Here is a 25,625-nt window from a genome sequence, read left to right as displayed (position 1 = left end):
CCGAAAACCCGTCAACCTTTATTAATACGACGTTTTATTTATGTGGCTTCTAGATATACCGAGGAAAGCTTAGAATACAATTTACGAGAAAACAGGCTTTTCTGTGCCTACGCGCCGGGAAACCGATGATGTTAGGTGAGTGCTCCTTGTTGTAAATGAAACAACGATCATATTTTAAGTCTAATTGTTAGTGATGAGTAATTCATTGCTCGCAGTTGCTTTAAAAAAAAGGTGTAATTAGAACTTTTCTTCGGTTTGTCTCGTTTTCTTTGTATTTCCTTAGTTTATTGCCTTAACCTTTGATTATGATGTCTTTTCTTGCATGTTTAAGTGCTGTTATATTGTATTCATAATCCTGTCATTGCTATCCGCTTTAAGCCCTTTGTTAAGATGTATTCCAGCAGGATCATTTAAGTGCGACTATATTACTACTGTATTGTCTTCATTGTTTTTCTTGCGTCAAGACCCTTGCCCCTATGGAATGCCCACATTGGCCTTTAGGGTAAAGAAATGAAAAAAGAAAACATCTATATGAGCACGGCCATGCGACTAAGAAGAAACATTGGAAAAGTTTTTGTCTGCAGTTCAAGGAAAACTCGCATCTGTTCAAGGCTCCGTACCGAGGATCATCGCTGACCGTATGCAGTCAGCCTACCACTCTTGTAATCATGACTCTTGGTGAGGCCGAAAGGCAAATCATTGTTTTCGATGAATTTGACCTTTTGAGGACGTTTGGTTGCCTAACCTTACCTCTGTCCCATGGCACAGGTGTCTTGATTGCGTGACTAAATGTGTGCAGAGTATACTCACCGGCGACGGGTGCCTAGTCGCTGCGATATTCTACAGCTGAGCTCGAGTTCGCGGGTTCGATCCGGTAGCGCCGTCCACGTTCTGATGGAAGTGTATGTAATGCTGCCGTTCTGAGATAGCATGCCAGTATAACCCGATCGACTGAAGCTTTCGGACGCAAGATTTTCTAACCTTGTCGAACACCCGATTGTTCAAGCTTTAGTTTACGGCATCCTAGAGAAATTTGTATTTTTACGGCATCCAATAGAATTTCAATACATAAGCTTTATAGGCAGCTCCGCAGTTGGTTATATCAAAAAGCTTCAGATAAGGATAGAAAGCCGGGCTAGTTGGTAATTGATAATTGTGGAGGGTGTAGCTCGAAACGAGACAACGCTCGTCTGTATATGCATTCCTCCTTTTTCACCCTGTACCGTCCACAGTGAGCTCTGGATAACACTTTTAATGGTGAGCCGCTGGACGAGGAAGTTTTTGTACTTAACACACTACGTCGCCGTTTGCCACAAAGAAACTTACATATGCTCCCATCCCTGTGAACAGCGAAGAGAAAGTGGGTCCAGCAGAGGACGTAGAAGAAGACGATGACGAAGAAGAAGACGAAGCACGCTCTCGTACGCGTTCCTCTCGGGGCTCCCCTGTGCTGGAACGTTTCGACACTGGAAATATTATCAGGCCTTGAGCCACGCTGACCGGTCACGGAGAGGTGGACAAAGACACAGCGGCCAGCGGATGCCTGTGCGCATCTCGGAGCGGAACCGGCGCGGCGAGAGGATATGGATGGTGGCGGTGTACGTCTTGAGGTGCGCGGCGCCCCCGGTCTGCTTGAGCCCGATCCTGCTGCTCGGCAACACGGTGAGTTGGTCCGAGTTCCAGCCAACCGCTGGCTCATTCCCACACTAACTCTTGACTTGCACTCACACTGTTTTCGCAGAGATAGCTTTTCGGGAAAAGTGGTCATGGCATCGCACTATAGGCCTAAAGCCTTTCTCAGGCCCACCCAAACCCCATATCCGAAGATAACTCTGGTGAATTTATACAATGGGAAAAGTAAAACAGTCTCCAACTCCATTTGTGCGCAGTTGCAGTGCGCAAGCTGTTCTCCGTTCAGAAGCAGGAGTGAATACAAGATTTCACTTTTTCGACAATTTATACCGAGCGACAGCAGGCTATGAACGAGTAAGCAGCTGCTTGCCAGAGCAAAGCACTTGGTTAACCCTGTCTGAGGGGCACTCACTTTTTAGCGCGTAGGCAACATTGTTTATGGGTATGGGGTATTTAGCTACGATATACTGACCTCAACACCCTTTACTCCAGCGAAGTTTCTGGCACAACTGTTGCTCTAAAAATCGTTTAAGGCATGACATAGTGTAGTACGATTAACCTAAGACCTAGAGTACTTCATATTCTCATCTGCTGTGATCCTAGAGTTGTAGAATCCGGGAGGCTAGAAATGCGAGGAAAGAAGTAAAAGCACCAGAGGCGACGAGTGCGCAGCTTCCACTGGAAACATTTCCAAGAATTTGGGACAAGCACTTGGATTTCCTTGGCTGCAACGACGTGGCACATGAGTTTAAACATTCAAGAATAGTGGGTAGACATCAATAATGACGTAAGAAAAAAATAAAATGACCAAGCGGCTGCCACAGAAGCGACATAGGCTGTCAGGTTTTGCGACACTGGCTGGGCGCTTTCCCGAATTCGTGCTAATGTGGGCTGCACCTAACGAGCGCCTGTAGACACTGTTTCAGGCACAGTGTTGTTTGCTACAACTTTATTGTGATTTTGAATAACATTAGAGTACGTTAGTATTGTACTGTAATTGGCGAAACCTGCTAATTCCCAATCATTTAGACTAACATTGGAAAACCTGAGTTCCGCGACTTCTATTATTTTTCTTCTATTACTTAGTTCCGACTTCTATTACTTAGTTGGACGTGCACGCTATGCTGGCATCAATCAGAACAGCCAAAGAGGCAGCGGCAGCTGATCACGAAATATGTAATCTGATCTAAGAGATGATTCATACATCCGAGGCCATATTCTTATAAACGATGAAAATAGCACTTTATACGTGCGCAGATTATAAAGTAAAATGCGTACTTTTTTTGGTTGTATACGTATATTCCATATTTGCTAAGTGCTCGATTAAAACGACGTCCCAGTTTTCGGCCGCATAGTTAACTGTCGAACAGCGGCAGGTGCCATTTAAGCACGCAAGGCACGTCGACCGCTGACGTGGCGGACGCAACCTAAACGATAGTCTTACGTCTTGCAGAAGTCCGGCAGCGCCTACTGCATGCTGGTGGTGCTCTGTATGTGGCTGCTGCGGCTGCTTCCGCTTCCTGTGTCGGTGTGCCTGCTGTCTCTGCTCCTGCTTTCGCTGACGGGCGTCGAGGCATACGGGGACGATACTGTGCACGGCTTCGGGGTGAGTACGGATTGCAATTGGGCACAAACCTAGAGAAAGAGAAAGGGCTTGCGCTGACACACGAAGCTCTAGAGATTCGTGCGTTCTTTGGAAGAGTCCTCGGAATAAAATTGTCGTGCTCTTACAGGCTAGCACGCGCTAGCACTGCTTGTCTTTCCGTAATACCATCGAACCGGGACCGACCGACGTCACACTTCGGTCTTGTTCTTCATTCGGCGTTTCGTCACGTCCAGGTGGACTCGGTGCTGTTGATTGCGTCCCTATCGCTGTTGGTGGCCGCCGACTCGACGAGCCTTTCGCTGCGCACGGCCCTATGGCTCCTAGGCACGTCAGGGGCGCGTCTGCGTCCCCTGGTGTTCGCCTTCATGACCGCCTCCTTCTTGGGCGCCCTGGTCTTGCCGGACTTCCTCGTCGCCCTCGTGCTCAGCTCCGTCCTCGAGAAGGCCGTGCTGCACCTGCGCTCCAAGTTCGTCTCGAAGCAGTTCCGACCACCGAGCCAGTCCAGGGCACGTGCCTTGTTTCTCCCGAAGTATTAGTCTTGGTGCTACCTGGAGCAGCAGCATATGGTCCACAGACAAAAGTTCGTAGTCAGGGCGTAGTCTTAGGGAGCACTACATTCGGTGACAACTTTTCTTGACAAAAAAAGAGAAGGCTACAGGGGCGGAGTGTTCCTAACTGTCATTCTGCCAAATAGCTAGGCCTTACGGCGGTGCGCTTGGCCGTCTGGCGCGTTGCTTTCTTCCCGGCATCTTGACTTGGTCGCCGAGGCAGCTGGCGCCATCTATGGAAGGTTCTGGCAACAAAACGTGCCGAGCTAATTCGTTTTAATCCAGAACACTGTCTTTTCCTGTAATTTAAAACGTTGCCTGCCGGCAGTTGTGTTATAAATGGGCTTTAAATAACGAATATCAACACTACACTATGTAGCAGTAGTATTAGTACTGTATGTAACACCTTGACGACACTACCATCCGGTAGTGTCATTCAGTGTGCACTCACATATACCTATGGCTTTCAAGCGTCTGGGGAAAGCGACCCGGCCATTGGTGGGTTTGGCAATCGGACCTTACCACTGGATGCACACCGTAGCCAATCGCAGCCAGTGGTCAAGTCCGGTCGCCTGCTGTTGACAGAGCCCTGCGATGCACCTCACCATTGGCTGCATATTGCATACAGTTTCAGCAGATGGTAAGATCCGGTCCCTAACCACCCAGTGGCCAGGTCGCTTGACATAGACGTTTGAAAGCAACGGGTATGTGTCAGTGACCACTGACAGAGGACCGTGATGTACATCTTTATCTTAGCGGCTTTTAAAGATTCTCGCGCCTCAACCGGTGGCTCGTTTGCGGTGAAACTGAACACGGAGCTTGCATTTGAGGTAACTCTGTTCTCGTGGTAAGCTTGACTACAGCATTTGCTCGGTTCCGCCACGCATAATGCGAGGTCGAAACTGCTGATGATTGCAAACGACTACAAACCCTGCTTTTGCGGCTTTCGATCCGTCGATTTCTGTGCAGACGATTCTTGGCTTGCACCGTACGCTGCCGAATCAGGTAAGTGTCTTTGTTAAGCCTAGCACGACAAAACCATGACAAAAGCTGTCGCAATAGTCATGTTCCGAGCGCATTTTCACCGCAAACTAGCCACCGGTTGAGGTGGGAGGATTTTTAAAAGCCCCTACGGTGAAGACGCATGTCAGGGTACACTTAAGCCCATCCCTTATGCCTAACGGTTAAGTCGCGAAGAATGTAGGCCTCAAACAACTTATGCAGAAGCGGGACATGTGTACAATGAGCCTAATATTTGCCTGTTAGTTCCCATTGAAGAAGCTGTGTTTGTATGGCACCTTTTCAGAACATCCGTAAACAAATTTAGCCTCCAACACAATGGAGAAAGCAACCTTATTCGTGCGTTGTGTGTTTCTGCTGCAGACGCCAATCCGTCGGCCCTCCCTCTCACCTGTCCACTACGAAATCTTGGTGCAAGAGATGGACACCATCCTGCAAAGGAAGATTCAGTCTGCACCTGCGACGGATAGGTCGAGGTATACCGCGATAACTGAGATAACTAGCTCTTTTCGCAAAAAAGAAACCCGAGAAGTGTAAAAGAGATAACGTTTCAAGTTTTCAACAGATTTTCTTTTTCGATCGCTGGAACACTGTATGCAAGTATTTCGATCGTATGTGAGTTCATTTACGAACCATGAAACACATGACGCTCTTCAACTTATATTACACGTGCTAGCGACGACCTTCATTTGCTGCTTGGCTGCATCCCCGAGCCTTCCTTCACGACACTTTCATTTTTTTTGTGTGAGCAGTTTAGCGAATAACGTTGCATTGTTGCTGCGTGCAACATATTTTCATTAGCTAAAATTTTAAACCCTATTTAAACGAGAAGACGTCTAGGGAAACTAATTCGAAAAACTCCATCAAGAATGCTATCAATATTTTAGCGCCTTCCAGTACGGGATAATAACGTTGTCTATTTCCCTGACTGTTTTTGTTGAGGTCCGGTTAGGACGCATTTCCAAGCCCTGCCTGAAACAGCGTTAAGTCCAAATTGCTTTTTTTTTCTTCAAATAACACACAGTAGAGCACAGAGTACTCTACTGTACTCTTACCATTCTTAGGTGTTAAGACTTAGCTGCAGCGTTGCGTAAGGAAACAGGAAGGTTTGCTGCTTTCATGTTAAAACGCAAAAGTAAATTTTGCTTGCATATGCATCAACCACCCTTCAGTTTTTGCAAGGTAATTTTTGAGAGGACTCGGACCACCAAATCGTGGTCAGAATTTTCCTCGACTGTAGCTTTCAGCCTGAATATTAAATGTGGCCCCGCTAACAAGAGGAAATGTGAAGTTAGCGACGTTGTCATTGGGATAACTTTGATCGCGGCCAAGGTGGTAACCAGGTAGCATAAATTTACACTTTTCTGCTTTTTGGTGTGTTCCCCCCGTGAAAACCTTAGTTCTTTCGTGTTATGCTGCCACTTCGAATGCACTCCGCCTTACAAGGAATCGAAATCAACAACGGGAAAAAGAATCACTACATTGACAGCTCTTTGTATTCTACTGCAGCTCCAAGACAGCAGCGTCCTCGCACGGCCGAAGCGATCGTGCCTCACTACGCAAGATGGCGTCCCTCATGTCAGACATATGCGGCAGGGTGACGTTAGGCGTCGCTTGGGTGCCAACGGGCCTCAACACGCCCGGCTCGCAGTCACCCAACGAGTCGCCTCTTCAGAGCATCGACGAGCCGCCGTCAGTCGGCACGCCATCAACGCCGATGGCACACTCAAAGTCCTCGCCTGCTATGTCGACGTCCACTCCTTTTGAGCAGCCGCAGAGAAGCAGCCTTCCCGCGGCTCCCCGGAGGGCCTCGCCGCGCCGCAAGGGACGTAGGACTTCGTGTCCCCCGGTCGTACAGCGTGACATCGCCACCGAGCGCCGCTCGGACCCGCATGCTCGGCTGAGTGAACGCGGCAGCACGAGCGAGCGACGGAGACTCGCGCGTGAATCTTGGGACCGAAGCCACTACTCCGCGAAGAGGTACAGAGAGCCCTTCCAGCTATTTGCATGAAGGAAAGAAAAGAAAATAACTGCGCGAGTAGAACAGCACTAAGTGTAGGTCTTTAAGGTGCTGGAACCATTGGAAAATATGATCTATTATACTCTGGCACAACTCAAGAACGAAACGGCTTCTCCCCGTCAAAGGACCGACCCCCTTACAGCCAATGGCGTCGGTCGATTCTCATGGACCTATTAGCGTCAGCAGGGAACGGCGGACAATAGAGGGATGGGACTATCTGCCACTCCCTGCACTGTCGCTCTTGCAGGTTCATGAGAATTGGCCCACACCATGGGCTGGAAGGGGATCCTCTGACGAGGAAAAGCAACTTCATTCTTTAGTTGTATCCGGCTATAGTTATTCTTCGCCGTTTTTCATTGAAAGAACAAATTTCTTTGCACGAATTGTGCGGAAGAACTTTATCGTTCACCTTGTTGTTGTTTCAAAGTTGTAGAAGTTTTTTTGTTTTGTACCATTTGCTTTGTTCGAGTTTATAATCGGGCCGGTCAATGCAAATGGGCCTCTGTGAAGTATTGTCTATGTTTTCCGGGTATTTCTGAGTGAAAATACAGATCTTAAAATGGCATGGTATCCAACAGCCACTTCGTTCCCTTCATTGAAGGAAAAAGCCATAAATATATCAGCTATGTAGTTGAGTTTTCGGACTATGGGCCATGCACAGCCATAAGTAATTTGGGGTACAGTGCGACAGCAACGCATCGTGTGCGTTTCACAAATTCTACCGCGTAAGCTGTGTAGAGCTTACGCCTATGTGCTTTTGCGCATGTGACGCGAATATCACGCAAAATTCAAAATTATTTTCGAATGATGTACTACAGAACAGTTTTCACTCATGACTATAGTTCTAATCAGTTGCAGTGAAACAACTACATAATTCATGTGATGCGTTAGTACTTGCAGTTGGAACCACACAAAGGGAATACTGAAAGCGACATTGCAGACGCTCAACAACAATGCTTGCGCTGCTCCTCAGGAGCAGCAACTGGGACGTGCAAGAACGGTAACCGCACATAAAACGAATTACTTCTGTCTAGGTAAATTAGGCGTATTCTAACGCGAGGTGATTACAGAAGTAATAGGGAATGTTTTTGCAGCCGTTTCCTCAGCAATCCTACTTAAAAGGCAAAGGAAACTGTGGGTAGGGTCCTGCTGTTTTTTTAAACTGCTACAGGTTTTGTTGAGTGAGCCTCAACTTCTATTAACGCGGACGGCAATATGTGTTTTCGTCAAGCCGGCGGTTGAATTTCTTTGGAGGAGAAATTCTAGAGGCCCGTGTACTGTGCGATGTCAGTGCACGTTAAAGAACCCCAGGTGGTCGAAATTTCCGGAGCCCTCCACTACGGCGTCTCTCATAGTCTTAGTCGCTTTGGGACGTTAAACCCCATAAACCAAACCAAAACTTTCGTATTTGCGTGCCTCGCCCTGCAGCGACACTTTGGTTTTCTGCATCCAGGAGTTCGTCGAGGCTGAGTTCAATCCGACCTCGACGCGAGTGCTTCAGGGGCGGTCGTCCCAGTAACGTGTTTCCCGGAGATTCCGATGTCGAGTACCACGAGTCAGGGAGCATCAACGCCGAGTTCAGTGCACCTCACTGGTGCAGGTCGAGACGGCCTTCCATCCTTCAGCAGGTACCAAACGCCCATAAAACGGCATGAGCCACGTGATGAATTGTCTTGAGCTTATGCACGCCGATGTTTTCGTGCGCCGCTTTTCGTCACGTACACGCAACACTGCTCCTAACATAAAGTAACAATTTCATGTGAAGTTTTTCGTAAGGACTTCCATTAGCTTAATCTTATGAACGAAACCGTCTGTACAGTCAAGAATAAAGTAGTAGCCACATTTCAACTTTTTATGCGCAGTGCAACAGATTCAGAGGTGCATCCTACGGAGCGTATGTATATCTACTCCCTCACTGAATAGTCACGTAGGAGCCATTGACTTCACCGCAATGCAGTCCACTTTACTTCCTTGTACCGTGCTAACATGCGGGCTATTTCGCACGTAATGTTGCCTTGTGCCAAGGGCCACGGGAACAGCCTTTCGTTCGCAAATAAAACGACGGAGCGACGCTGAGCGTGGCTGCTGTCGTTGGAAACGTGGTCACTCTCGCCGAAAGCGTCACCGAGCGGTCTGCATTTGTTTTCGGTGCCAGTGTCATCGCGGTCGCGGGTTCGAATCCCACCGCTGCCGCATCATATATCTGTAATGTATGCTTCTGTGTACTGCCAACGTGTCCATTAGTTTCCTAACCTGGTACTGTCTACCTTGCCTGGTGATTTTGCTATTATTTGGGAAGCTAACACAGGGTACAAAGCTGAGTGAATGTAATATCGTTTTCACACGTAAACTAATATTTACCAAATGGTCAGCGGTATTTTTTTTTCTGTGTACAGGGGTGTCCAATTTCCGTTCGTGGTTGTGCATGTGCAGTTCGCGTGCTCATCTACATATTCATACTGCCACTCGGTTAGTCACTCCCCTGGCCCCGTCATGCTGTCGGAGTAGGTTAATTGACACCTCCCTGACTTCCTCGTCTTCCCTGCTCGAGAGTCCGTCGGCTGAGCCGTGCCCTGCAGTGCCTAGTGCTTTCCGTGCCTAGTAAACACTCTTCAAAGTTCTACCGACTTCCGGTGACAATGTGCTTTGGACAATGTGCGTAGTATGCCGCGCTTTGTGTTCAGTGTAGTAAAATGGATGAGGCGAGGCACGTTTTCAAGTCAAGTCATCTTTATTTCAACATCACAAAGATGCTAGGGGCGCAGCCAAAAAGCCTATTAAAGGCTTGACGAGGGGCTGCGCCCCGTACAAAAACTTGGTAACTGCGGTGTAAGAGTTGACTATGCAATGAAATATATTTTTAACAGAAACAACAGGGCGAAATGGCACTCTCTATTTTTCCCTCCAAGACGAACTTCGTGGACACGGCAGACGCTCGGAGCACGCGGAAGCTAGTGCCCTGGAGCTACTCCCGGGACGACCACACGCGCAGCTCATCTCGTAAGCCCGACTTTATATGCCTTATCACTTTTATAAATGCAGAAATGCACTCTGTGGCTTGCACGCCAGATTTTCCGGTACTAAATTTGTCGCCCTCACTGCCAGAGCTTGACACAATAGAGGGTCAAGCGCACTTGGAGAATGGCAAGAAGCACCCATTCTTTTGAAAGCCTGCACTGTACACTGGGGTGACCTTCAATTTCTTTAAATATCAGCCTTACTCGATTATTGCGAATTTTCTGGTTTAGACTGAATTTCAAGAAATCCGGTTAGCGTTTGGTTTTTGGGGCGTTAAACCCCATAAACCAAGCACTTATCGGATTTCTTGAAAATGAGGCTCAACCAGAAGATTCGCCTTCTAGGGGATATGCGTTTTCCAGTTTGCATGCAAAGTTTAAGACCTCACACGAAAATCAGCTGATATCTTGGGGAGCAGCTACGTTGGTTTTTCGAGGTTACCATTTTGTAATCAAACTCACGATGTAGGTTGTGTTCTCGTTCCTGATTACTTACACCAAGTTTGGCAGCCATGAGACATTTCATTTTGGTGCAAACCGATTTTAAAGTTTGCCGTTTCCGTGGCCTCAGTTCAGATTACCTCTACGGACAACACTGCATTTTCGACATTAGAAAACAATCCCCGCACGTTATTATCCGCTCCTCGCCTGGAAAAGAAGATCTTAACTCTTTTTTTAGGTCGTATCAGGCGTTTTGTGAAAGGTATGATGATTTTCAGTCGCTACTTCATCCATTCAACGAGTATACGAGTGTTTTTCTAGTAATGTTTGTGACGTCATTCCTACATCACGAAAAGCTTAGTCCTTAACAGCGGACCGCGTTTCAGTTTCAGTATTGGTTTGCCGTTTTCGAAATTTCAAAATGGTTCCACTCGCTATTTTCAGAAACAGTTCAATGTAGTAAAGAGAGGAGAACTCAAACTATTAGAGAAGCGTCCCCCCCCCCCCCCCTCCGAAATTTCTTTTAACAATTGTTATTCATGACGCGGCGTAATCCGAGGATGAGTTCGAACAGTGAATTTTAACGCCAGAGGCCGAAGCAGCAGACGCCTTATCGGCAGCATGATATCAAGCGCTACCCACGCTGACGAAGTCCTGGTCCATGACATCCTGTGACCTTGAAAAGTTACTGCGATGCTGAATGAATGTTTTCGCAGTCTACAAACAAAGGCAAAGAGGTCTTGTATGATTATGTTGCGCAGGAGGCAGCAACTACCCGACTAAATAATTGAAACATGTTAAAAAAGAATATCTAATTTGGTAACTGTACATTTCCATATCGTTTATTAATAATAGTGAGCAAAAAGTATAATATTTTATGTCCCGCACAAAAACGAGTGAAGTGCCTTCTGCTGCGAAAAAGAAAGCCCCAAAACAATCAGAATTATGGGGCTTTTGCTGCATACCCCCATTTTTATACCCGAATTTCAGCGGGAAAAAAATCGCCCATTTTTTTTTTTTTGCCTGTGATATTGCAGAAAATGCAGATGCCGGAAATGAAGGGCCCTATGTATACTCGGCAGCGTATGGCGTATGCTGCGTAATGGGCGCGTGGGCGCAAAGATTATTATTCATGTTACTCGAGCGAAGCTTGGAAAAAGAGAATAGAATAGAATAGATAGAACAATACTTGATAGAATAGAATAGAATAGAATAGAATAGAATAGAATAGAATAGAATAGAATAGAATAGAATAGAATAGAAGAATTACTGGATAGATAGCATACACGACCTTACATGTTAGCTCTCGTATGAAGAGCAGTGCAGGAAAGGCTGGTGGTAGTCAGTAGCGAACCGCAGCCGGAATCGATAGGAAAACAGTCGTGCCTCGTTGATGCGATCCCCGTTGATACGACTCAAATCACAGACAGGTTTCCTGAGGGACCAGACTTTTTCGATGAATTTACGCCTCTTTAATATGGAAAAATGTCGTCCAGACAGTGGACAAGAGAAAAAGGCACAGAGCTCATTGACGCCTATGTATTTTTCTCCCATTGAAATGGACCGTGATCAGAACGAAATCTATGCTTCCCCAACCAGATAATTAATTATCTCTCTTCTGGACACTGGACAGCAGAGAAATGCAGCGGAAAAGTACGAATGACTGACTGACACCCCTTTTCTTTTCTGGTCTCGTTCTTTATAGTGCCAGTTTGCCGATTCGGCACCCCTTATTACCATTTGCTGTACTGCATGAATAACTGCAAATTAAATTCTTGCCGCGGATTATGTTGCGTAAAGAGTAACTCAGCAGCTGTCAATAGAAAGAGCCGTGTGTTCGTAGAATGTGAACAGACGTAGTAGGACTTAGCTGGGCTATCTAACCATAAGATATCATCAAGCGTATCATAAATAGCTTCACTTGGCGTGTGAAGCTGTACCACATTATTTGAAGCATAATGGCACCAGTAAAATGGATTTGGAGCTCGCTAAAAACTCCATGAACAAGGAAAAAAAGAACAAGACTGTAATTTCTGGCCCGTTCTCTCTACTCAGGCATTTCAGAAGACCTGGAAGCGCTGTGCGTTGAAAAGTAAGTCTTCTTATGTTGCACGCATATACTTTGTTCCGCCTTAGCACACAAGAAATGAGCTTAATAAAGAGTAAATCAGAGAGAGAAGGAGAGACAGCCAGTGGGTTGGTGCCAATAGTATTCAGTATCTGAATTTGAGTCACTAAGAAGACGAAAAACAAATACAGGCATTGCTCCTCACGCTTGAAGCCAGGCATATATCTTGTGCAGTGAAGTACACGAGAGGGCACACGAACACAAAGAAGTTGAGCCGTACAACTTATCTGCCATGTCCAACGTTATTTTACAAAAATTTTGAATATTGGAAAACTGTAAGGTACCGGCATGAAAATCAATATTGAAGATAAGGCTTCATTCTTCTGATATGTAGCAAAAGTTTTCTTTTGTAGTGTTCTATCGTTCGCATCGAGCAGTTGAGATTGCCATAAAAAAAAACAAAAACATCGGGGAGCGCTTTTGACGAAGCAAAAACGTTAATCTATAAAAAAAATGTAAGCCTGCGGACGGGAGAACTGCGGCCATATTGATTGTTATAGTGAAATCTTAGAATATATAAAAAATGACGTTCATTAACTATTTCCCGTTCAAAGACGCTTTTATGAAGAACTGTTCGGTATGGTTTCATATTTTTTCTACTTGCTCATCACGAAAAAATTTAGTGCATTCAAAATTGCAGTTTATTTTATCGATATAAAATTGTAACTATAAGCTAGCCTGACCGCTGCCATTTGGCGACATAGTGTTGTAATCTTCACGGCTTTCAGAGTTGATTTATTTCCTTGCGTGTGTCTGGGAACCTCAACTTTAATGAAATAAGGGCTAACTGCGCGAAAGCGTCTTTACGTCTTTAAAGTCTTTAAATGGACTTAACGTCGCTGTCAGGTTTGCTGCAATTATTAACCTGTAATGCGCATCCCGTAAACGCAGCTATATATACGCCCCAGTGAGCGTTTCAGGGGGAGATACACTGCATCTTTAATTAACCTTTAGTTAGAATTAAACGTATAAAGAACTATTAGCTACTCTACATTTTCTTAAAAATGAAAGAATTAAAATTAGACAGTCGTAAAGCGATACCCGAGGTATTTGAGGCTACGTAAAACAGCACTTCAAACAGGCTTCGTTTTGTTTACTTCTCTGCCCTTTTTCGACGGAAAGTGCGGTTTTCCCTACACCATCGCTCTCTCCAGGATGTGCTCCACCATCCGAAAGACGTTCATCATCGGAGTCGTCATGACGTCTACGCTTGCTTCGTCCTGCGCCAAATCGACGAGAGCGCTCATCGCTACAGGCGTTCCCAGGTATGCATGCACACGCTGTATTGCAGAGCCGCTGAAGGCTGGTTCTCAAAAACATGCTGGAATTCCGCCGCTGCCTGCACTCAGAGCGACAGTCGTGTAATGTAAGCACACGTCACGTAATGTAACGCAACGCAAATAGCGCTGTTGAAATAATTATGTTACAGTGGTCTTTATACGGATGGGCAGAGTATACTTCCGAGGGTGCAGATTGATAGTGTATTACGTTCGTGCTCAAAACGCCTGTCTCTTTCTGTGGCTGCAATAAATGGCAAAGACTTTCATTTAAACAGCCAGGCCAATCAATGCAATATATGATTAGCAGTGGCTCTCAAAATGATGCGAAAATTGCAGTAGCTTGGTTAAGCCCGGTAATTGTGAAAGCAATATCCGTAGCTACACCATGGTTCAGCTGGTAGTGTAGCTGGTGGTGGTGCTTGTGGTTAGACTTGTGGTGATGCATTGGTTATACAATCCAATCCAATCCATTGAAATCCAATCAAATCCAATCCAATCCAATATGCTAATATGGTAGCCACCGGCCTCGCTACGCGGCGGGCTGAAAGTGCAACTAGTATTGCTTTCGCAATAAAATGTGAATAATTGCGCTATTAAATTAGCAGCTGAAAAAAAAACATTCGATGCACTACTCATTGAAGCAGAAATTTCAGTTTCCCTGTTTTAAATGAAAATGATAGTAGACTGCCTCGTATTAAATATTTCGTGTGATCAGTAGGCATGGCTGCCGCGGGCTTTAAAAGTCCAGACCAATCACCTCATGGCAGCGCGCTATTTTTGCTAAAGAAACCTGCTGAACAACTCACGCCTCGAACATAACTGCATTGAACAGAACTGCCGCTGGCGTTGTCTTTGCCCGAGAGTGCAGTCTATTCAAACCAAAACGTGCCCGGCATTCCCGACGCTCATGCCCACTGTTCAGAGCTTGGCTCCATGATGGAAACTGTTGAGGAATGCCTCGTTCAGTTTTCTCTTGAGCTCGCCCTGATAACAAGCGACCTAACCCTCATTATAGTGGTCTATAGACCGTGTATAGGCTTCTTTAGACTCTATTGCCGTTCTATAGATATTTCCTTTTGTCTATTCCCATTCTATAGACCGTCTATTGACAAAATTCTACTAAAAGTGTATGACCATAAATCTATAGATTGTCAACAGACTGTCATAGGATTCAAATTGCCAATCGACTAGCCTATAAGATTTGTATATAGAAAGTTTATAGACTTAATAGAAAAAGTTTATAGACAGTCTATAAAGAGTTTACAGACTGTGTAAAGAAATTTGTGCAACCCAGAACTTCGAATGAATACACGCTGAGTGAGAGTATGCTAGATCTACTACGTCCGCGTGCGAAAAACTGCTCTCGAATCAGGAGCATTGGGAAGCCCGATGAATGTAACTGCGGCGCAGGTATTCGTTCAAGGCGAGCGCGCTGATTGTCCTGCCCACGGCCCTGTTCACCACCGTCCTCTGCTGGGCGGCGCTCTTCTTCGCGTACCTCAGCGAATAGTAAGTGCAACTGTGACGACCGCTTGATGCAGCGCCTTGACAGAATGGTCTCCGTTTTCGGAATCACAAGCGTTTATTTAATTTAATTCTAGTGAGCACTTTTCGATAAAGGCAAAAACGTAAAAGGCGCCTGTGTGCTGTGCGATGTCAACGCATGTTAAGGAACCCAAGTTGCTCTAAATTAATCAACGGCGCCCCTCTTAACCCATGTGTCGCTTCAGTTTGTTAAGACCAAATTTTCAAATCGCTTTAAAGAGGCTTCCTCTCTTTAGCTAAATAGTTCGCTTGTTCACAAGCTTATTATCTTGCTTGTTTACTACTGGTCCAATCCCTTCTGCATTGACAAACTTAAATTATTAGTGGCTCGCGCAATTATTTTTTTTTCACTCTCGCTCGTTCGCTCCTTCGCTCACTCAGTCTCCTTCTGTATGACAAGGCTACAGTGTTGATGCTGAGGGCCTGACGGAATCCCATCTGGTCGGGATGGTATGACGGAAATAGAAGACGCCGACGAAAAGAAAGGCAATGAAAAGACGTTCCGGTTCTTCCACGGGAACCTTGTTCAAAATCCGAAGGCTGCAGCCTTCGGAAGTAGAATAAATTGAGTCTTCGCCCGCGTATTGCTTGTACTGAGGCATAAACATGCTTTACCAAAAAACAAAATTATCTGCAAGTACGGAACTGCCTGCCATGAACCAGGATGCAAAAAAAAAAACAAAGCCATGGACTGAGAATGCATAAGCCAATGTCAAATAGGCAGCAGCCTGTTCCTTTTCGACGCGTTTTTAACGTTGGTCGGGGAAAATCCGACAAGAGGAGGTTTTATAGACCCATTGACGCCATCGGGCTTAATCGTACCTGGACGTATGAAAGTCTGTGCAGCACTGAGGGCACCTTGCTTTTCGTTGTTATTTAGCGTGCCCTCCTATAAATAACTCCTTTTAGCCCACTCCTCCTCCCGTCGAAAATTTCGCCAAATATTAAGTATGGCCCATGTAGTACAGAATAACTTATGTTGAGTTTAGAAAATCGCAACGCCGACTTCATTGTATTATCAGCGTATTTTGAGAGAGCAACGAATAACTTTTTTTTTTTGCCGCGAAAAATTCGTTCCCGTAACGCTCTAGAGCCTTTTTCTACTGTCGGCTACACGTTAGCAACTGCGCCTGTTCATTCAGTCGCGGGCGCACTCACAACACGTTTGGTCTATTACCCCCTTCTACCCCTCACCCCGGCCGTTTTTTTCTCTCTCTGGGTCACAGAACGCTGGTATCCGGTTTGCACGGCCAAGCGCGGTCAAAGCACCGCTCAGAATCAGTGGAACGGAACACTGCTGGCGACGACGAAAAGATGGTGGCTCTGTCGGTAGCGTGGCCGAGCGGTCTAAGGCGCTGGTTTTAGGCACCAGTCTCTTCGGGGGCGTGGGTTCGAATCCCACCGCTGCCAGAGCAACTCGTTCTTTTTATAGACTGCTAGGCTGTAGTTTTTCTCATGGCTGCGACGTTTAAAAAAGATGCTCCTGCTTGGGTGTGCAAGAATGTCTTTCACATTCTTCTTTTTCTGTTCAGTATGCTTGGGCTGAAGCCGCTAGTGCGGACTCTGATGCTGTGGTGAAGCTGAAACACCTATGCACAAATTCTTTACTATGGTGTCATTTCATATGCATACTTTGAAGAAGCGGTATCGTCAGCGCAGTATCATCGCTTTGTTTATTTTAGACGCACCAAGAAGCAGTGTCATTCCTAAGCGACAACTGCCTCGCCTAAACAAGTGTCGTCGTTCGTACATGGAGAATGGTGGCGGCAATTCGCATCCGCTGCGGCAACGCAATAACTGCAGTGCTGTGGCCGCGCTGCCTGTCTCTACGCATAATCGCGAGCCAGTTGGTAAATCTTCTAGTGGAAGATTCACACTACGTATCAGTACGTGTACTGCAGGCAATGAGTGAGTGAGGCACAATGTGCTATTTAGCTTGACAGGCCGGTACTTTCAGATTAGAATGAACAATCAATCAATCAATTTTTTGAGCAGGGACCGTGGGCATCACTTTTGAAAAGTCCAAGCCGTTCAAAGTGAGCAGTTACTTCGTCACCCTCGGCAATAGCAGTAGTGGGCACTTGCAGCTTCATAATTTGCGTGGACGGCCTCAAATGTCGCTTCCTGTGTCACTTGCATGCAGGGAAGCTATTCTGTAGCTTCATAAAAGCTGTGCATGGTCTTGGAACATAGAAATCGCACTTAGGAGCGAAACTCATGAAGTAGCTTCGGGGTGCCCGTACGCTTCCGAATGACATTGGAATCTCTTGAATTCGAACTCACTTATTTCGGAAGTCCGGTTTATTCGAATTTGACGGTTTTGTCCTGTCTCCATCACGATTATGAAAGGGGGTCCGACAGGGCTGGCCTCGATTGACTATATAATTAGAACACATTTTCAGTCATCATCCAATTCCGATGTTCGATATTCGAATGTGCAATAGCCAAACCTCCGACCAACTGCGAGCCACCTGTATTGGCGATTACAGCTTTTTTCGATTTCGACATTTATTATTAGTAGACGCAAGCTATAAGCCTCCACTGTACGATTTTGTAAACGGAGTGTAAATGCACCTGCTTGCAGTGAAAACCTAATACTTGTCTATGCTGCCGATAATCATATTGCGTTAATTTATCCTTATTGATTTTGGCCGCACTCTTTTCTTTTTTTTTTTTGCAGTGACGAACTCCCACCGCGGTCATCCGCTCTCGCCATTCACGACGTAATGCGAGCGAAGCTGTCCACCATGGGCAAGGTTGAGTAAGTAATAGCACTTAGCACTGCGCAATAATTATTTCGTCTTATATCTGAATAATATCTGAATTAATTTATTTAAAAGGTCCCAGAAAGATAAAAAACAGCACGTGCTGATACTTTCAGCATTTATTTGCCGAAATTCTCACCTGACTGAAAACATTCCGATGATTAACGTAACCTCTGAACCTTACCTGTAAAGCCTAAAGTGCATGCATTATTCCGAAACGTTTCCTATCTGTGACTCAGATTTCTCAAGCAAGCTTTAATTTCAAGCAATGATAGCTTTATACATAAGGCGTTTTTTTCCTCTCATGGTCAGATATCAAGAAAATACCAAATATCATTTTACAGCATACTCTTCCTGAACTAAAAGGACTTCACTGAATTTACACGTTTCTTGCAGGTTACAAGAGTACCTGTGCCTCTCCGTTTGCATCGTGACCGCGGTGACATGCTCTGCCATGTTATTCACTAAGCAAGTGACGCCTGAGTACCTCTTGTCGATTTACTTTTTGTTCTCGTATCAACACGAGCCTATCTGCATTAGCCGAAAGCAGCTTGTCAGAAAGCGTAATGAACCTGGCAATACATCGAAGGTGCCTATTTCTTGCAGAAGAAACTCGAAGGCGTTTGCCTTTAACGAAGCTCTTGCTTCAGCGTTTTCCAGTTGTTTTTTTTTTCAAGGTGCATCGGAACAGAGAAATGGTGTTTTCTAAATAGGTGCTGCACTTATTTAAGTAAGATTTTTTGGCAGAGAAACAAAATACCACCATACCCCGGATGAAAACTGCGTTTATGGTGGGCACTCATTTCTGAAAATTACGAAAAATCGCTAAAGAAGTTTTAATCACGGCTTTATGGCTGCGTAAGAAAAAAACATATCAAGACTCTGAAAAAAAAAAGTTGCATGATCTCACAATTCACTTACAGCCCTCAGCAGGTTTTTAATCCGAAATCATATACGCACACGCAGTTACACTCTAAGCATAAGGAAAAAAATAAGCAAAATGGGACTAACTGCAACGCTTAGCCATCGCAACGAACACAGCGGGGAGAGTTATCGCGGCTTACCCTTCTTATGCAGTTAGTGGCTTTGGAAGTAATGGCTATTTTTTTAGGGTCTAATGGTTGTGGCGGTGCAGTTAGTACCCAAAAGGGCTACATTTCGTGCACTGCGTGTACTTTCTTTCTCTATCTCTCTTTCTATTCAGGCTAGTTTTTTTCTCAGCGCGTTCACTATCCTTGTCATGACCGCAGCCGAGCTGAGTTAGTCACCTGTGTGACGTTGGCGGCGCTGGCGTTGGTGTTCGGCGTGCCCAGTGTGAGCGCCTCGCACTTTCGGGACGTGATCGCACAGCTCCCCTGGAACATCATACTTATCCACGGCGGCAGTCTATGGCTCTCGGCCGCTCTCAGGGTATGAGCGTCCTTGTTCATGCCTACAGTCAACGACTGCACTCTCCGCGCTGCCGTACTTGTCAAGCGATATGATAACTTGATAAGACATAGGAGAAACGAATATCTGTGAGGGCTGATCCTGGCATATTGTATCCTTTTGCTTTTCTTTTGTACCAATGACTTGTGCGGTGCACAGGTAGCGGTGATATGAAAGGCAACAGTAGATGAGCATTCAACCAATGATTTCTCCATTGTTATGACAAGCACTCATTTTTTTCGGAAACGTTTTTCTATGAGCGGATAAAAGACACCTTTAGCATACCGTGTACTGTGTTACCATTGGCGTAGTACAAGGAGCTCGCCCACCGCCAGTGTACACGCGCTGATTGGTCCAGATGCGGCAGGCGTGCGTGCAGATGCCGGATGCCTGACGCCACCTGGCGCCCCCAAGACGACCTGCGCATGCGCACTGACCACGCGCAAGCTTTCAGTACTCCGGTAACGGTAACACAGTACATGGTACGCTAAAGATGTCTGATAACCGTTAAGACATCATCATCATGAGTGCAAAATAACAAAATCTGTACTGTTTCATTTCGTATTGCAGGAAACTGTATTCACTACTTTGCTGTAATCACCGGCTATGTTTGGTGCTCTTGAGTGCAATAGACTTTGGATTCTAGCTCCAATGGACCTTATCTAGCGCCAACGGCGGTCACCCCTACCTCAGTCGACCGTACATACGTTTCTTTTCCTACATGCCTTCTCTGTCACGCTAATGGACCATTGATTCTTTGTTGTCTCCTGCCCAGAACCATTTAGTTGTGTCGATATTAACAAAGACGAACACGCATGATGTTAAGTGCGCTAGAAAGAACATCACGTGTGTTTCCTGACTGTGTTGTTTTGTTATGGTCGGGAAGTTTAGTGCATTTATTCAGCAGCGACTAGTAACCATTGTTCATTTTTATTATTATTATGAATGAAGTTATAGGTCCCAGTCGAAAGAGTCAACAGAAAAGTTACTTTCGTCACAACAAAATTTATGGAATGTTTTTTCCCATGAACTCATAGTAGCAACATAACTTTTGGTAGTGACAACATAAGTTTTTGTGTTTACTGCGGAAAAAAAAATGCAGTACAACAGAACAATATTACAAAACCAAAATATCTGTCGTTACGACAAAACATTTTCTAGTATTTTTGACATGGTTCTGTTCCTTCTACAACTGGGGTGTCCTCGTCATTTTTACCTTGGAAGCTTGTGAAATGCGTAACTTGTACTAATCCTTTATTACACGCGTAATGCTTGATGAGCATGGACATGAAAAGAAAAACTTCGGGCAACGTTTCGCTTCCTGCGTCGCTGCATCTGACAGTCGCCGATATTCTCATCGAATTGCCTAACTTTAGTTGGGGATGCGGCGTTTCAGTATGTTAGAGGGACCAACTCGGTGAGGAGCTCGGTACGGTGGGGAACAAACTCGCCGAATAATTATTTCATCCCGCTTCTCCCTTTTGTACCATTTCGTACATGAGTCCATTCACGCATAGAAAATATCTTTGTTGATGGCGCAGGTGATCGAGAGACTTGTCCTCGACTGTACACTCACTCTTCGTACGCAGAGTATGCGCATTGTGTCCTTATAACTGCACTCAGGGCAGAAAGCGATGTAAGCAGGGCCCGGCGATGAGCTTTGTGCTGACAGATGTGAACGGAGACCTAAGAACACCCTAAACAGGAGGGGTAAAGAAGGAGTAAAGTTGTTCTCTAGCGCGCACGCTTTTTAAAGGGAGTGCGTAAGAGGAGAGTTTACTCAATTTTTGCTCCCATATAGGCGTATTCGTGTTTAGAGTGAATGTAAAGACTTGGCTCCTGTTTCTTCAAAAGAAACACAAAGACGTTTGAATCGTCTGTCGCCCAGATTTTATCAGCACACCTCAGCGTGTAGAACATGTCCTCATCGATCACACTCAATCAGTGACGTGGGTGACGTGGGCAATCAGTGACGTGGGTTCTAAAACTCCGCTACCATTTCAGGAGTCGGGACTCGCGGTGTGGATCGTCACTAGCTACACGAAGGAGCGGTTCCGTGAAATGACGGACTTCTGGCAGCTGATGGTGATCCTTGCTGTGGCCTCGCTCCTCAACGAGGGCGGACAGGAGCCAGGCACGCTCAGCGAGCAGCTCGTGCCCATCGTCTCCGATATGGTCAGGGATCGTCGGATACGTGACATCTGCTGCGAGCGCAGGCAACGTCATTTATCGCCGTACTTTTCGATTACGCAGGGACTCGAGGTACAGGGCGACCCGCTGTTTTTCGCCGTTCCCGTAGCCGCGGCCTGCTTCTTGCCAGTGATGACACCCATCTGTCACCTGGGGCTCGCCTTCATCTACGAGCACACCGCGGCGAGCTTCGGCGAGATGGTAACTCTGAAATGTATACATTTCGGTCGGGCTATACGGTTAACGAAGCCAGGACAGGAGCTAGCGACGGTGAAATCTCTGTGCTGGCAGAGTTAACACTTTGCTGTATAGGAGGTGATAGTGATAGACTGCACGGGCTGTGGTACTCTCCAATTTAAATAAAAATAGCGCAGCATGACTGTCTGGCGCAGTGCTGATGGCCATTGCTGGGGCATCCAGTCAGGCGACAGTGAAGTCGAGAAAGCCAAACGATAAAAATAACTTGAAGTCTTGTGAACGCCGGGCGTGGTTCGCTCGGTAGGTATCTATCCATTATTCCTTCCCTCACTGACGCAATTAGAGTAACTGTTATTGGTATGACCACAGCTCAATTTCGCGCCCCTACATATTCAACAAGAAGTACTATGCATTAAGGTATTACGGTAAAAAGAAATCGAATTAACTGCGGAATAATTGTGAACGGGCTGGTAACTATTCCAAACGAGAGCACATCGGTGAGCACCGCGCCGCCACATAGCACAGCATCCGGAGTACCTGCGGTAGAGTCAGGCGCCCGCACTGGTAAGCGTTGTGAGGGCGTCGAATTAAAAGTCGCATAAACCAAGTAGCTAAATGTAAACGGCATGTCTGGCAAGAAGCTGTAATTGGCGATAGATGCCCTTGGAGCATTTAAGGAAGACGACTACTAGGATTAAATTCTGGAGCGCAATGCCAGCTTTATGGAAAGAGCGCCGTGGCTCAAGATATTTTACATCTACGCAGGGTTGGGTCAAACATTCATTTTCCATGCATTTCACCCCAAAGGAGCCGAGCAACAGGCCAGGGAAAAGCTTGTATCCGTTGTATCCGCTATGGGTACAGGGATCCCCGAATCTCCTGTATACGAGGTATATATACAAACCAATAGGCCACCGCTGCGGGGTTAGCGTTGAATGAAAGATGCAGATAGCAGAGGAAGAACTAAATTCTTTCCTTTATCATGGAGCGCTGATTCACAAGCCGATCGACTAGCACGCGAAGCCAAATTGCATCCTGAATTTTTTTCTGCGAAAGCAAAATTAGTTTCAAACCATTTGACGCTAAGAACCTCGCGTGGTAGTAATTAACCCATAGCCTCCCACTACGGCCTCCCTCAGAGCCCATGTGCAGCTCCGGGACATACTGTATACCTTGCACACCTTGCACGCGATACGCTCCGAATCGGCGGCAAAATTTTCGTGTGGGGTGGAACTTTGAACACTCCAAGGGCTCAATCGTCGCGGTAGCCCGAACATGTTACTTTTCCTGACGCCTTTCCCGAGTGTCGTAAACGTAGTTGATAAACCTACCTAACTGGCTCACTGCTCTAAGAGGGTGATGATAGGGACCAAATAGTCCCCACGTAGCAGGCGGAGAGAAGGTGGTGCTTCCCGGCCTGCAGAGTAGTGCAAACAACCAGAAAAATATCTCAAATCGCACATTTTCGTGGCGTATCTAACAATGCTACCGTCTCAGCACGCCCCTGGCTTCCCTACATAGTTAGTTTTCAATTTTGAGTGAGTGTAACCCGTACTCAACAGCCAGCTAGCTATGCCTTCAGGAGAGCAAGCTGCCGGGCTAGTTGGTGAAGCATGTTAAATTGAATTCAGCACAAAAAAACAGACGAGGGACAAAGAGAGACACACTGAGACAACACGAGCTCTCGTGTTGTCTCAGTGTGTCTCTCTTTGTCCCTCGTCTGTTTTTTTTTGCGCTGAATTCAATTTAACATAGCTATGCCTTGCATGCCAAGACTACTGAGCTTATTCGATTGAAACCGAATTTCAAAAACTAAATTCGGCGTACTTTTATCGGTATTTTTCGATTGAAACTGAAAAGTCCAACCCCTAGTCATACCGTATCCCTACAATACCGTGTCCATACCACACCAGTCCAGTCCTCTCTAGTAATCTAGTAACAAAAACAACGTCTCACGAAGCTGACTGTTTCGCGCAGCAGATGAAAAACTTCGGGGCTCATCACAGCGAACCTCTCTCTCGCAGGCACTTATCGGCCTTTTCCTGAAGGTGGTGACGACGATTGCTCTCACGCTGACCTCCACCAGTTTCTTCGCGTTCCACAGGGCGTCCAAAAACGACACCCAGACCTCTTTCATCCCTCTGTGATCTGCCGCCAATGCGTCGGACTGCCAGTAGACAGTGAACCCGTGAACAGACTGGTGACTCCCCGCATCTTAGCTTACTCCATGAGGCTCTACCATAACAGCGGAGTTTTCGGTTATTCCCGCATGAACGCGTTCAACGTCCATGCGGTGCTGTGACACCCGCCTCTATCTCGGCGGTAAATGTGTGGGAGTGCATGTGTTTGTGCGCGTGACAATCATCTTACTGATGACCTTTTTTTGTACACAGAAAACTTGTAATGACAACGTCCTTATTTTGGCATAGTATTGTATACATCTGATATGTGATGCACCGTAATGGACTGCGTGACTTAGTGGTATTTAGGTATATTTCCTCAGCGACCAGCCGGGCTTCTGCTTAGTAGTCCGCATTCTGGGACAGCTGCAAAACGCTTGAAATGAAAGATGAGCCTAATTAATATCTCCCAATAAATATTACTGCGATGTTGCAGAATTTACGCTTCACTGAAGCTAATCGCCACCTGTGCCTATTTTTCAATAGCTACTGTTTCTGTCTATGTTACCCATGTGCCATTGAAATACTACATCGATGTTACTTTTTGTTTGGGTAAAACTTTATGACCCTGTTCTTAGTGTAGCTTTTTCAAGATAACGTTAAGGGCCCCGTGTCTTCAGAGGAACCAGCGTCGTCGCCGGCGTCGTTGGCTGTGAGCGAAAAATTCAGGAAAAATCTCCAGAGAAGCAACCAGTCTAGGTGGACAACCTGTGTCATGTGACCTTGTGACGTCATCACGATCTGCCCAGCGGATTGTGAGCGAATTTTCTTCGAGGCAGGGGGCAGTTAATTTAATGATTGGTCACGAGAGGTTGCTCGGGAAGAGCAACCTTAGTCTCACAAGCCCCACCGGTGGCTGTGAGACAGGCACCTGGCGGGCAGTAGCGCATCGCTTAACCGCTGCAACACTGCGCAGAGAGTGGTATGAGAACTCCTAGGGATCTATGAGTGTAAAGTAGAGAATGATACATTTATGAGCATTATCCCATTAACTCTATCGCGCATCATACCCTTCAGGTGGAGCTCAAGTGTCCCCCTCCAGTTTTTCCAAGGTTTCCAAAAATTTCCAAATAACACTCATCAAACCATGATAAAATATATGCAGCATTCGCTGAAATGTTAGCATTCTTGCATGACCAGATATCTGCATGTTGTGAGAGCACACAATTTAAATCACAGCTGCAAAGGGTTGATTCCATTGCCCCAGTTTATAGAATAGCCAGCCGTAAAAGTTGTACTTTAAGTGATAGTGGTCAGAGGACAATATGCACAGGTTTATGAAGACATTTATGGACTGTACATTCAGTCGATGTCGATGAGATATTGAATTCAAAGTTTCGCTGCTTCCAACAGATTATTACTGTAACACCGGTGGCAAAAGTTTCAAGACACAATGCTTGAATTTTATTGGAAATGTTTTATTTTTATGATTTAAAAATTGAAATAAAATTTAGAGCATAGCATTAGATTTAACGTTTTCCTAATGTTTACTGTGCGACATATCACGTCATATGTACATTTGTAACGCATAGCAGAGCGTTCTTAAGTAACATGTAACGTCAGTGCAACCTATACAGCAATTTTTTAAACATTATTCTGATGTGTGGCGCTTGCTGGATATGCACGG

At 45.8% G+C, this 25,625-nt stretch overlaps 1 protein-coding gene and 1 non-coding gene across 2 annotated transcripts; both read left to right on the top strand.

Moving 5' to 3' along the window:
- The first annotated feature begins 1,539 nt into the window (after nt 1–1,539).
- Nucleotides 1,540–23,965, top strand: LOC149364217 (uncharacterized). Its single transcript, XM_089568648.1, has 16 exons — nt 1,540–1,662; nt 3,086–3,238; nt 3,472–3,744; nt 5,170–5,282; nt 6,316–6,786; nt 8,280–8,454; nt 9,736–9,826; nt 12,340–12,376; nt 13,567–13,677; nt 15,103–15,201; nt 17,918–17,998; nt 18,399–18,470; nt 19,253–19,412; nt 21,435–21,605; nt 21,684–21,821; nt 23,843–23,965. Exons 1-16 carry the CDS (start codon nt 1,540–1,542, stop codon nt 23,963–23,965), a joined length of 2,391 nt encoding a protein of 796 aa, XP_089424774.1.
- TRNAL-UAG (transfer RNA leucine (anticodon UAG)) lies at nt 16,566–16,647 on the top strand. The gene has a single exon. It is a non-coding gene; the product is annotated as a tRNA-Leu (tRNA).
- Nucleotides 23,966–25,625: the final 1,660 nt, after the last annotated feature.

The sequence above is a fragment of the Amblyomma mixtum genome, chromosome 2 (genome assembly GCF_055824585.1).
Source record: "Amblyomma mixtum isolate Tamu chromosome 2, ASM5582458v1, whole genome shotgun sequence".
Taxonomy (NCBI): domain Eukaryota; kingdom Metazoa; phylum Arthropoda; class Arachnida; order Ixodida; family Ixodidae; genus Amblyomma; species Amblyomma mixtum.
This window is presented reverse-complemented; position numbering and strand designations above follow the sequence as displayed.

Excerpts from the sequence above, each read along its gene's own strand:
- LOC149364217 (XM_089568648.1), top strand. The coding sequence starts at position 1,540 with ATGCCTGTGCGCATCTCGGAGCGGAACCGGCGCGGCGAGAGGATATGG. Across the intron at positions 15,202-17,917 it reads TTCGCGTACCTCAGCGAATA|TGACGAACTCCCACCGCGGT; the intron begins GTAAGTGCAACT and ends TTTTTTTTGCAG. Across the intron at positions 19,413-21,434 it reads GGCTCTCGGCCGCTCTCAGG|GAGTCGGGACTCGCGGTGTG; the intron begins GTATGAGCGTCC and ends CTACCATTTCAG.